A 12,766-nucleotide genomic window follows, 5' to 3' on the forward strand; every position below is an offset into this window, starting at 1 on the left:
AGGAATAAAATATATTTTTTGCCACTGAACTCCACAGAATAGGCTTTAAAGCCCATGGGAAATGGGTCGGAGGAGGACGGTGCCAATTTTACAATCACTTCGAGGAGAACTGCCCATTTACCGGGATTCTGAAAAGCTCAAGTTAATTATGGCAAGTGTCAAACTGCCTGTAGGCCCAATAAGAAAAGGTTTTGCCTAATAATTGCCTTGCTTTCCACCATTACCACTGTATATAATGAAAATACATTTCGTAATTTCAGAACAATTGTCTTGTATAAGAACTATTGGCCTTATTATTTATTTCACAGTGTTCAAAGTGCCATAAATGGAACCCTAAATCCCTGGGCTCAGTGGTGAAAGGACAGTTTATCAAATTGCACTGCACATACCAGAGCTGAAATTTAATTTTCTTTGCAGGATGTCTGGTCACATAAGTTTGTTAAATGAAGCAGCATGTGCGAGGTTTTGTTTGGGTCGTGGGATGAGCTGCCATTTTTACAGGAGGAAGTATGTGCAGCAAAACAGATCACTTGATAAAGCTTAGCTCAATTCTTCTTGCAGCACCCCAGCTTAGTCAGCAGGAGAAAGAAATACCTTTGAAAATCTTCGGTTAAAATGGCATACAGAAATGGGTTTGCACAGGAATTGACTGAATAAAACAATGAGCAAAATCTTAGGGTTGGTCACTATGATGAGAGGTACTTTCCAGGCAGCTGATATGGCAAAAGATGAGATGGATGCCATACAGGTAAAATCAGTGAAGATCAATACTGCCATTTTCTTGGCAATCTTGGTATCTTTGTTAGCAGCTACCAGCTCTGGATTTTGAACTGCTATGTAAATGTTAATATAACAAGCAAAAATCACTATCAAGGCAAGAATATTTAACACTAAAATGATTGATATGTAGGCTTGGGGAAGAGTTGTTTCTGTATCCACGGGTAAAAAAAAATGCTGACTTTCATGTAACTACTGACTCCTACAAGAGGTAATGCTGCTGTTAAAGTGGAAAATACCCACCCTCTGAGCATGATCAAGATAACATGCCTTAGGGAGAACTTTTGATCCAGCTGCCTTGCATCATAGGTGATGGTATGCCACCTCTCCACAATGGTCACTGTGAGGGTGTAAACTGAAAGCTCACTTGCAAACATTGGATTTAAAAAAAAAAAAAAAAAAAAAACAGTAGTACCGCAGCCACTATCAGTTTGTCAGTGTACTGCATGGTTGTAGTACTGACCACTCTTTTGGGCATCTATGGGTAATAAACAGCAAATAAAGTCCCATGCAGAAATCAGCAAAGGAGAGGTCACACATGAGGAAACGGGGAACAGTCAGTTTGTAATGGCTAATTAGTAGGACAAGGAGTAAAGTGAAACTGCCAACAACAGCCAAGATGTTAATAAAGCAAATCAAGACTTGCAGAAAGCTGTATCTGAGGATATCTTCACAAGGATTAAATGCATCTGGGTTTAGGAGTGCATCTGAGCATTTTAAGCTGACAGAAGTCGTAATCAAAATCAAAGCCAATCATTTCATTCTCATCAAAAATAGCAGAATAGTTGTAAGGGGAGTATCTTTCATTTATTATGAGCTGGGATGAGTTCTCTGTAGGCCACAGGGACATATTGTAACAATCATCTTTGTACCCATTTAAAAAAAGCATTTAAAATATTTTTTGGTTACAACTAGCTCAGTGTCTTCTCACCCTAGGGTGCCTTGAGATCCTTTCAAGGGTGCTGTAGGGTTCCCCATAATGTTAGCATTGTTAAGTGTGCAAATGTGATTTACAAGAGAAACCCAGAGATTTCGAATAGGAACATAGATTGCTTAAGGCATTCCAATTTGTTGTGGTCTTTCTGAGTTTTTTGCAACAGAAAGATTGCTCTACTATTTTTTTGTCAAAAAATGAATGGAAACCAAGAGCTGTCATTTTCTGAGTGGTGTCCTGAGTCTAAAACAGGTTGAGAACCATCGTGCTAGATAGTGAAGTTTTTGGTAAATAACCATGTTTTTTCCTTTGGAAAGGAAGCTGGTAGAGACTACATGTAAGAGGCATGTTCAGATGGGTCTTTCCTTGGAATTTACTCAATTAAGCTTTTATTATCTTATTTACTTTCCAGCCACACTACTTTCTAATGTTGCCAGCAGAATGCAGGATAAGATAAACTGAAATGCTTGTGTTGATGGAAAGCCAGAGTTGCTGAATACTCTACATATGGGTTCATGAGACAGCAAGTTCTCATTAAAATAAAATGACTGAACATGTTCATGCTTAATGTTATTAAAAGATTAAATAGTTTCAAAACTTTGTAGTCTGTGCGCATGCAACAAATGCTAAATGGTTGATGAGTAGCTCTAAGGAATATGAGATCAGAAGTATTTTCAAATGAAGGGTAGAAGTGAGCGGTTGCACTAACTAGAAGGGAAAATTTGATGTACTTGAGGGCTAGGCTGCACTCTTGTATTAATTTGCTTAGCAGAGCAGACAGTCCACACCTATTTCCTGAGCAGTGAGGACTGTTCCGATTACCATGAACAAGCTTTCATTTCTACTGGTGGAAATCTTTTTGAGAGAGGCAGTGTACACACATTCAGTCTGCAGCCACCCCTCTTTAGATTTCTACCGGATGAGGTTGATATCAGTCAGAGAAAGGCACGGGGAGCACTGGCTGCTCCACTATTCCTGGTCCCTGTGGGGAGTAGAGCTATGAGGAAAGACTCCCTGAGCCTTCCCCAGACCTGGGGAATAGGCAGGAGCACCCTTCTCATCTTTGCTTTCCTCCTTTGATCTCTAGGAAAGGAGGGGAGGCAGCAGCATGGCAAACCCCTCTCCCTACTCCTGAGATCAGAGATCCCACCCTGAGGGTCAGGTAGGGTGCTTGTCCCACTGTTCCAGTCACCTCCTGAACCAGTTCCCAGTCTGGGAAAGTGGAGGGAGCTTTGCCCTACTACAATCACACCCTTCCTACACCAGACAGAGATGAAAGTATACAAGCATTCACTCTTGCAAGACGTTTTTCTCTTTTAAAGGGAGATCTTTCAGGTTGATACCTGGAAGATCTTTCTTCTGGAAGGCATACATTTCCCATGGGAGAAACTGAATGGATGCTTGCATGCTTATAGTGGGAGAGCAACAATTCTCCTGGTAGAAACAATGCCTGCATGTGGCCCTAGTCAAACAGCAAAGAGGAGGTAGGTATGAGCAAGAGCTGCTCTCCATGTGCTCTGTATTGCTAGCAGTGCTGGGTATAGTCAGACCCCCCAGCTTTGTTTGCTGGCCAAAAGGTGGTAGTAAAGGACAGCAATAACTAATATCTTCCTTTCCCAAGAAGAGGGGAGCAGGGCAAAATGATACCTGGGAGATGCTCCAAAGTTGACAAATTTTCTAGGGCTGTGTAGCTTCCATAGCACCCTTAGCTGAGGGCTGTGCCTAACACCTTTCTTGAACTCATACAGACTTCCCTCAATTTATGTGGTACATGCATTCCCGGAAAACTGCACATAAACTGAATTTGCATAAAAGGAACCCAATTTACAATGTAAGGAATAGGGATACATTCCCACAGTGGTAAGAGAGGGAGCGAGTAAGGCTGGGACTAGGGAAGGGACAGAGGGAGGGATGCGGTGCAGGCTGTTGGCTGCTCCCAGGGCTGCAGCAGGAGCAAAGTGGAGGGAACTGTTTGTGGGTGCGGGACTAGGGGGCATGGCTTTTGCTGCTATGTGCACCCCAGGAGTGCTGCAGGCTGTGGTGCTGTGCCAGGCTCTTCCCAGGGGGTGCATGCCCCCGGAGCTGTGTGCAAGATGAGCCAGCTGTCAATGTAGACAGCGGCCAGTGGTGGCACTGGGTTCTTCCGGGCACTCAGGGTGCTGGGAGTGGGGCTGCTGCCACCCTGAAATTTGCTATAGCCCCCACAACCTGCCCTTCCACCGCTGCCGCCAAGCACCGGGAAGAGCCCAGTGCCACCATCAGCCCCAGCCAGCAGCAGCAGCCTGCTCTTACCCTGCGTGCAGATCTGGGGGCAAGTGCCCTCCTGAGATGAGCTTGGTGCAGCCCCCTCAGCCTGCAGCCTTCCTGGAATTCACCCATAGCAGCAAGAGTCATGCCCCGCACCCACTTACAGTTATCTCTGCTTTGCTCCCTGCTGCAGTCCCAGGTCTCCACTTGTCCCCACTCACCCCAGCTCCTGCTCCATTAGAGCCAGGAGCAGCTGACACCACCTGCCTGCAACATGGCACAGCGCAGCCCTGTCACCACTGCCTACAGAATTTGGAATCCACTAGTGGCTCCCTCTCAGTGATTCCTGTCCAGTTTCCAGCTCATCAAGCAGAATGGTCTCTTATCCTAGATTATATTTTACAGTAAGATTATTTTTGCCTCCTTAGTCCATGTAATACATTCCCAAGTTTTGTGCCAAATAATCCATTACCTTTGCACAGTTAGTTTCCCATAAGCACAAAAGATCAAACCTGGGAATGTACTTCCATAGTAGCCTCTTGTAGGCCAAGATCTCTAGCCTGAGTATCATCTGATCACAGGATCTGCATGCCTTTTAGCTATTGCACTTCCACTCCAAATCTGACAGGGATGCAGCAAATGCGTGTATGTGATCTGTTGACCTGCTTTCCCAGAGTTACACTTTAAGAAGTATTGATTGGACTGGTAAACCAAGGCCCTTGTATATTAGGAATTGGTTAGCAATGCTTAACCACCCTCATAGCCTTGCATTTAGGAAGGGATATAAAAGCTCTAGCTATTATTTCAACTCTATCAAGGTAGCTTGTCCTTGATAGACTTACTCCTAGATTTACAACTGCCTTATAAGACTAATGTTCAGAACTAAGCATTAAAAGAAATAAGTAGTTCAAGACCTAAACATTACAAGCATATGGGTCATAGTAATTAATATATTTATTAGGCCCCAGATGCCCCTGACATGTTACACTTAAGATGCAATTTACCAGTTAATGGTATCTTAAGTAGTGACCTGGCCACATGTTCAATTCAGTTAATGGCATGATAAAACAAGGAATAAAGCTACAAACAAAACATGTGTAATAACTTTGTTGCTTGTTCTTATCACGCCATTAATTGAACATGTGCCAGTCCCCAGCCTCTGGAGCACACAGGAGCCTTTCAAGACTTCTGTGCTTCAGAGGCTAGAAGTGCCCCTCACCTGATTGGCGCTCCCAGCCCAGGGAAGCATAGGGAGCCAAGCTTGCTACTCACTGGTGCAGGGGGAGTCTGGGATCAAGCTCCCCGTGCACCAGTAATATGGCACAATGGGATCTGATGCCAGATCTTACCATCATACTTCCTACCCTGCCTGTGTGGCACAGCAGAAGCACAACAGAAAGTTGGATTGTTGGGATTCCACATCAGATCCCATCACACCTTTATTTTAAGGTCTGTCAGAGGCCTTCAAGCGCTTTTTTCATTTGGGAATAAATTGTGTTGTTTTCTGTTCTCACATAACTTTCAACACAACAGCCAGACTTCTAAAGTACACTAGGCTGGACCTTCCAGTGAGAAGCTATTCCATGGGGCCCAAAAATAGCTACAGACACATGATTCTTTTAAGACACACAAGATAAAAAAAGTGGTATTTTATTGAAGTGACAAAATCTACTATTTTCCTCCTCAGTCCAAACCTTATAATGATCGTCATTATAAAGGTAAATGCTCCAGTTCTAATGGACACTTTTCACTGCCAGTGAATGACACAGCAGATTCTTGCTTTACTTTGAGTTAAATAACATTTTGGCATTTTTAACATTTTATGAGTTCTAATTAACACTTATGAGTTTTCATAGCTTGGGCTCTAGGCTATTTTTGTACTTGGAAAGTTTTCATAAACAGACATAACAATATCCATGAGCGTGTCAAGTGTGGTTTGAGAATGAAAAAGCGATAGCATAGTGTGAACAAAAGTTGAAAGACCATTTGTTTAACAGTCAAGTCAGTATTGCCACCTGATGTATTTCTTGATGCAGAGGATCCAAGGTACCAATGTATAGTACTCAGAGGAGCTGGAAAAATTTTAGACAGACTGAAATTGGTAATGGACCCTGTTGATTAGTGATATATTTCTGAAACTTAACTTTCTTTAAACTCCAAATGCAAGTGCTATGCATCAGTTAAACCAGAGAAATCTGCGTAAGACCTGTTACATGCCAAAATATGCCTCAAGCTCATATGTTGTAACTGATTATTTGTACTTGCACTTTATACTACCTATTGATGGGAATATATCAATTAATTTCTTAGTTTACAGGAACACCTGTGCTTATTGTCTATCCGATAGTCATTGTACCAGGGAATTTTAAACAGTAGGAAGAGTGATATAGAAAACCTGATGGTAGCAGCTTACAGACTACCCTAAAAAGAAAAGAAATCCACACAATGTAGTATATCATTACGTGCAAGCATCAGAATTGTCCAAATCATTTTTTCAGTACCTACCATGAAGTATGTCCCTTGGGAAATGACTGCTAGTAAAAAGTTCACACCAGGTTTGCTATACATGAAAAGCATGCTAGTTAAAACAATCTTTAAAAGGTATCTAAATTAATGCTACAAATTCCCATTCAAGTTGCTTATTATTCCATCTGTTTCTTAATAAACTTTCCCTCTTTGTGCTAAAATGTTGACATGCTCATCTCCAATACTATTATATGTATCTACAGCAAAGACAGAACTAAAAACACGTACATGTACTGGGATGAATCTATTATTGATACAGCTGCTATTATTTACTTCTCCCCACCACAGCCCAACCTACAATCTGTTTGCTATAATCAAAGATAAGGGGTCAAAAACATTGCAACAGCAACTTGCTTAGAGAAAAAGAAACATACTAGATAGCAAAGATAACTGGTCCGACTACTCCAGCCTGTGCTTTGAATGGCAATTTCTTGACTGAGCACATTGAGAAGAAAAATTCCTGTAGCTAAAAATCCTTGAGTTAACAGTAACATTGACTGAAATCAAGTTTGTAATAAGGAAATTACAGCAAGGTCCTGAGTGATCTCTAATTTGTGGACTAAATACTAGGGAGCTGCCTGTGGTTGTCAAAAGATAAAACCTCCATAAAACACACCATTTTAGAAGCCTGTACTAGAATCAGTACCAGAGTTTGAACGTTAAGACACTTACAATCTCACAACTGACTTCAACTCCATCTCCTACTTCTCTCAGAGGTTAGTATTTTCATTCTCTCAAACCTGTATAGTTTCTCAGCCCCTTTGTTTCCTATCCAAGGCTGGAGATTCTGCCATACACAGTGGCATCTTCAATGGTGCCTGTACTGTTTCCCCATTTAGATAACAGAATCTTTCCCCTTCTCCACAAGATAATGTATGGCAAGCTAACAAAGTGCCCCATGCTCCTCTATTCTATTATGATTCCCCTTTTGAATATGTCCAAAAAACAATGCCAAAATTACTCCCTGTACTTGAGTTTATTGAACTTAAGATGTTAAATGTACACAAAGTAGAAGGAAACTTCACACAGTAATAGATGGAATACTCACAAGGCAATTAGGAGTCCTTGAGTTTACCTAGACAAACCTACCTTATGGATACATGCACAGCTAACCATGCACCAACCTCAGAAAAACTTGGCACAAGGCTCCACAGATACAAATCACCTCAAGCAAGAGAGAAAAGGTTTTATTTAGACAATGAAAGAAGGCATTGGGATATATACATTTATAACCCTTGAAAAGCACTGTAGCTAGAACTGACTGAGAGCACACGACTGACAAATGGTTATGCACATAATAGACAGGAAAGTTCCACCACAAGATCTTGGAAGGCATACTCTCCATGCCTGTTAGGCAGAAAGCCCATGGGAGAAACACATGCATGGAACACGAGTTGGCCAAGAGAAAGCTTCATCTGAGGATGGCTAGGGTAAGAGCACCCCTGTGAATCACTGACTAAGGGACAGTCTTAAGCAAAGGACCTGGAGTGTTTTTGGGAGAGGGATACAAGTCTTCCTCAGCTGGTGGGTTCTATCACCAATTCACATGTGGCTTGTGTACATTTCCTGAAATATGCTTCACTTTCAAGCACAGAAAAGAAAAAAAAAAAAAATCATTGCTAGAAGTGTGAATGCGACGGCATTTCTGTCCCTCACCCTTAGATGCAGTCAATTTGTATCACTCGCAGTTTACTGGCATGTTCAAAACGTAATGGAGTATGTCCAGAAGTCATATGGCTTGGTTAAAGATTAACAATAACTCACTTTCCTTCTAAAAATTACCCTATGCAATAAACTTCAGCATATGTTAGCAGTCTTTCCCATAGGAGTGTGTGAATTGATGACAGTTCAAGTTTGGTCAACTTCAGGATCTTCTAACCAAGAGTCTAGATTGCATCCTACCTTCAGCCTAACAGAACAACCTTGCACTTCAGATGCAAATTAAAAATAAAATCACAACAAAAACATGCCAGCATCTCTTAACATCTTTTACAGACATTACCTAGTATTAGTTTGGAGCATAGCAGCCTTGTTTTTAAATGCATTATACTAAATGCATTAGACTTTAACTCACAACAGAAAGATAGAACTTGAAGATATTTAAAAGTCTATTAGTAACGTAAAGTTTATTGCATGACTCTTCTTAAAGTTACTAGTATATCCAAAACTTCGGTTTTTAATTAAAGCTATTCATTCTGATTACGTCTCCACCAGAAAGAAGCATAAAGAAATTATGAGAAAACACAGCAGAGGCAACAGAACATTGAACATAGTCAATCTGCATGTATTAGCAACACAAAGCAAACATCAGACTTCTGGTATTTTATTCAACAAATGCAGTTTTGTTTTCAACTGCAAAAATAATGCAAGTTTAGTATCTCCTTGCAGAAGATCACATAACATTTTATAATAAAGAAAATTATGCCTCATATATTCCACTGAGATTTTACCATTCTGCATCTCCAATGGCTTTTGCAAAAACATAGTCTTTACCCCCAAAGCACATTATTCCATCTTTCAAGTAGAACTTCCATTTGTTCTTACTTCGATGAATCTGAAAGAAGGAAAGAAAGTCAATGCCTCCAAAAATACCCACAGTAGAACACAGGCATAGCTACACGTAGATCATCCCCAACCAGTGGCCGTCCAACCTCCTCTTGAACACCTCCAGTGACAGAGTCCACAACTTCCCTGGGCAGCTTATTTCACTGCCTCATTATTCTAACAGTGAAGAAGTTTTTCCGGATATCCAATCTAAAAACTTATTTGCTGCAGCTTCAAGCCATTGGTCCACATCCTCTTCTCTGCAGCAAGAGAGAAAAGCATGCTTTCCTTCTTTATGGTAGCCCTTCAAGTTTTTGAAGACTACTAAACCATATTCCCTCTTAAGCATATTTTCCATTTACTAAGCATGCTTAGTTCCTTCAGCCTCTCCTCATATGATGTGCCTTCCAAGCCCCAGATCATCTTTGTTGTCTGCCTCTGGACCCTCTCTAACTTCTCCATGTCATTTTTAAGAAGTGGAGCACAGAACTGCACACAATACTCCAAATGAGGCTGAACCAGTGCCAAGTAGAGGCACAATTTGCCTCCCATGTCTCACATCTAAATGCCTCTGTCAATGCATCCCAAAACTGCATTCAGCTTTTCTGTGGCTGCACCACACTGTAGACTCCTATTTAGTCTGTGATCTACCGAGACTCCCAAGTCCTTTTCCACACTGCTGCCATCCAGCCTGATGGCCCCCATTTCATATTTGGGTTTTTTACTATTCTTCCCAAGGTGTAGCACCTTGCATTTGTACACAATGAATTTCATCCTGTTAGCATTAGCCCAACGGTGGGCAAAATACATCCCACAGACCATATCTGGCCCACCAGGCCATTCTATCCAGCCCCTGAGGGCCCCTAAAAAATTTAGAAAATTAATATTTATCTGCCCCTGGCTCCTGTCAAAGATGACAGGTGCCAGGGCAGTAGGACCCAGGCAAAGCCCCAGCAGGCTCCTGCAACAGCAGGGCCCCCCCAACCCCCCCAGCTAGAAGCCCTTGCCTAGCAGAGGCTTCTAGCCTGGGACCATAGGGCTGTGCCAGCACAGGAAATTCTACTGTGGCACGGGCTCTGGGCAGGCAGCCACAGCTAACACTGCCCAGTGGCAGTGACCGCATTCCTCTACACCAAGCAGCAGCTTCTGCAGAGGCTCAGCCCTGACAGGTGAGCCTGGAGCCAGCGTGGGGCCCAGGCTAGCAGAAGCAGCAGCAGGAGGTTACAAGCTGCTGCAGCAGGAAGTGCTGGCCATTTGGGGGCGGGGGTGCTTTTTCCCCATGCTGAGCACCAGCTCATTCCCCACGGGCGAGCGCAGGACTGGGGCTGGGGCACTGGGAGTTAGCAGGAGCCAGCAACAGCTGGGCAAGAGCATGGGGCCCATGCCAGTGTCCTGGGGCCAGTGCCAGCACGGCCCAGAGCAGAGCGGCAGGAGCATTGGGTCCCAGCCAGCAGGAGCTCTATGGAGCTGGGCCAGCTCCCCCCTCTCCCTGCTGGTGCAGCTCAGCCCAATTCCACAGACCCCTGGCTACACCACACCCCACACTCCTACTGGGTGCAGGGCCCACACTCCTGCTCATTTCCACTCCCCACACTTTCCTGCCTGCCTACTCTGCACTACATGACTTCCATACCCATACCCAAATCCCCACGTACAATCACTTCTGCATATACACCACAAATCAGGACAAAAATATACTTTTTTAATTTAAATTAAAATATATTATTATGGCGTTTGCTTTTTAGTATGTAAATTTTTCTTCCCCCCTAAGATGGCAAACACTCTTCGCCAAAGGAGTACTTCCAGGGGCAAAGGTCAGAGATTAGGGGTGGGACTTCTGGCCCCAAGATGGCGACCAGGGGAATAGGACATCTGTCAAGGGGCAGGGCTACTCATGTGGCCCTCAACAGCTTGCCAAAACTTGGTAAGCAGCCTTCCGCCCAAAATAAATTGCCCACCCCTGCTCTAGCCCAACTTTCCAATCTGTCAAGATCCTTCTGAATTGAATCCTCCAATATGTTCACACTCCTTCCCAGTAGTGTCATCTGCAAACTTGCTCAAGAAGCTTTCTATGCCAGCATCTGAATCATTAATAAAAACAACGAATAGCACCAGGCCCAAGACAGACCTCTCTGATTCCACTCAAACTTCCTGCTATTCCAGCATGGACCTATTAACAATGATCCTTTTCTTGCAGCTACTGAGCCAGTAATCTATCCATCTGATAGCAATTTTATCTAGCCCACATTTCTCCGATTTGATTATGAGAAGGTCATGTGGGACCTTGTCAAAAAAAACCATGCTGAAATCTAAATGCACTATATCCACAGCATTCCCTTCCTTCATCCACCCAAGGAGTTACTTTGTCAAAGAACTACTCGGAAAGAACCTCTTTCCCTCCGCCTATTCCTTTCATCCACCCTTTCTTGTGGGCTTTTAGTTAAGAATCTCTTGGGAAGAGATCCACTTCCTCCTCATTTTAAGGGAAAAAGCATGACAAGCCTTTGTCCTTATGTTCAAGAATTCCTGATCTTGCTTACAAAAACTCGTTATAGAACAGGCAAAACAGAGCAAGCAGGAAAAATGCTGAATTCACAGATTGGGAAGAAAATACAAGGAATGAAAGATCACATTTAAGTCGTGTTCCAATCCATTGCATTCACCTCTCTTGCAGAATATGGTCTAGTTAGCACACAATGAATTCTAGACTCAAACAGACAGTGCAAGGTAACAGTGGAAACTTGCAAGGACACAGCCCAAAAACTAAGGCAACTACAAGAAAATCTGTGAAAAGTGGATTATTCCACACAAAGCAGGTGCACAAAATACACTCATACTTTTAACCACACTGTTCCATCATAAAAGACTTCTTAAAAAGTTCCATACAACAGGTGAACTTCAGACTTATTTCTTCTTTCAAAATTAAGTAGAAACAAACTTAGACTCCTTGAATTCTCAACCCGAAGGCGTTTTCAAACCCAGGAAACAAAAGCATGTTCTTATGGATATTAGTGACAAAAGCTTTTTTAAGGAGCAGAAGCATGCAAAATGACAGTCACCTCACTTCCCACTACATGTAATAGCTCTGAAAATAAATTAGTAGTAGCATTACAAGATAATTAATTGCTTCTGGTTCACAAAAGGAGGTTCTCTGTAATCATTTCTCACTCTGCTATAAAAAAAAAAAAAGTCACTAAAATAGGGCTGACAAGAAAGAGTAACCAATACACCCATCTTGTTGAAAACATTATTTCTTAGTATTAAAAGAAAAAGGAGACAAAAAACGCGTGACAGTCCACAGCTCCAAGGCTATAAATTAATTCTCTTCTGAAGACCCTTAAGACTGCTCCCATTTCAAGCTCCACCTCAGTTTAAACAAGTTCCAAGCCAATCTTTCAACACATATACAAATACTTGATTTTAAGAGGAAAGAATCCACTCCCTCAACATTCAAGCACACCGAACGTATTATCTTGCCAAGAAATTATTACAGAATACAAGCACTGTGGCTCAAATTCAGAAGAGTCTTTTATTCAGACTCCAACCTCCTAAATTTTCTCAAAAGACTAGCAAATATGGATGCACAACCTGTCGTACCTTAAAGAAACCAGATTTAAAGAGCTCGGCTGTTTAATGATTTCTAAAACGCCTATAAGGAATTTCAAGTTAAACCACCCCTCCAAAAAAAATAAATAAAATAAATATTTAAAAAAAAAAAAAAAAAAAAAAAAAAAAAAA

The 12,766-nt window shown here is 42.2% G+C and overlaps 1 protein-coding gene and 1 pseudogene across 1 annotated transcript in view; both read right to left on the minus strand.

Moving 5' to 3' along the window:
- Window positions 1–87: 87 nt before the first annotated feature.
- LOC109297076 lies at window positions 88–1,680 on the minus strand (annotated as a pseudogene).
- Window positions 1,681–5,593: 3,913 nt separating this feature from the next.
- GTF2A1L (general transcription factor IIA subunit 1 like) overlaps window positions 5,594–12,766 on the minus strand; it is a 25,253-nt gene continuing 18,080 nt past the window's right edge. The window contains exon 8 of the mRNA XM_019516301.1: window positions 5,594–9,038. Within this exon, the coding sequence (XP_019371846.1) occupies window positions 8,931–9,038 (108 nt within the window). The 3' untranslated portion in view covers window positions 5,594–8,930. The remainder of the gene's footprint in view (window positions 9,039–12,766) is intronic.

This window comes from Gavialis gangeticus, unplaced genomic scaffold (genome assembly GCF_001723915.1).
Source record: "Gavialis gangeticus isolate Ggan-Ray unplaced genomic scaffold, GavGan_comp1, whole genome shotgun sequence".
Taxonomy (NCBI): domain Eukaryota; kingdom Metazoa; phylum Chordata; order Crocodylia; family Gavialidae; genus Gavialis; species Gavialis gangeticus.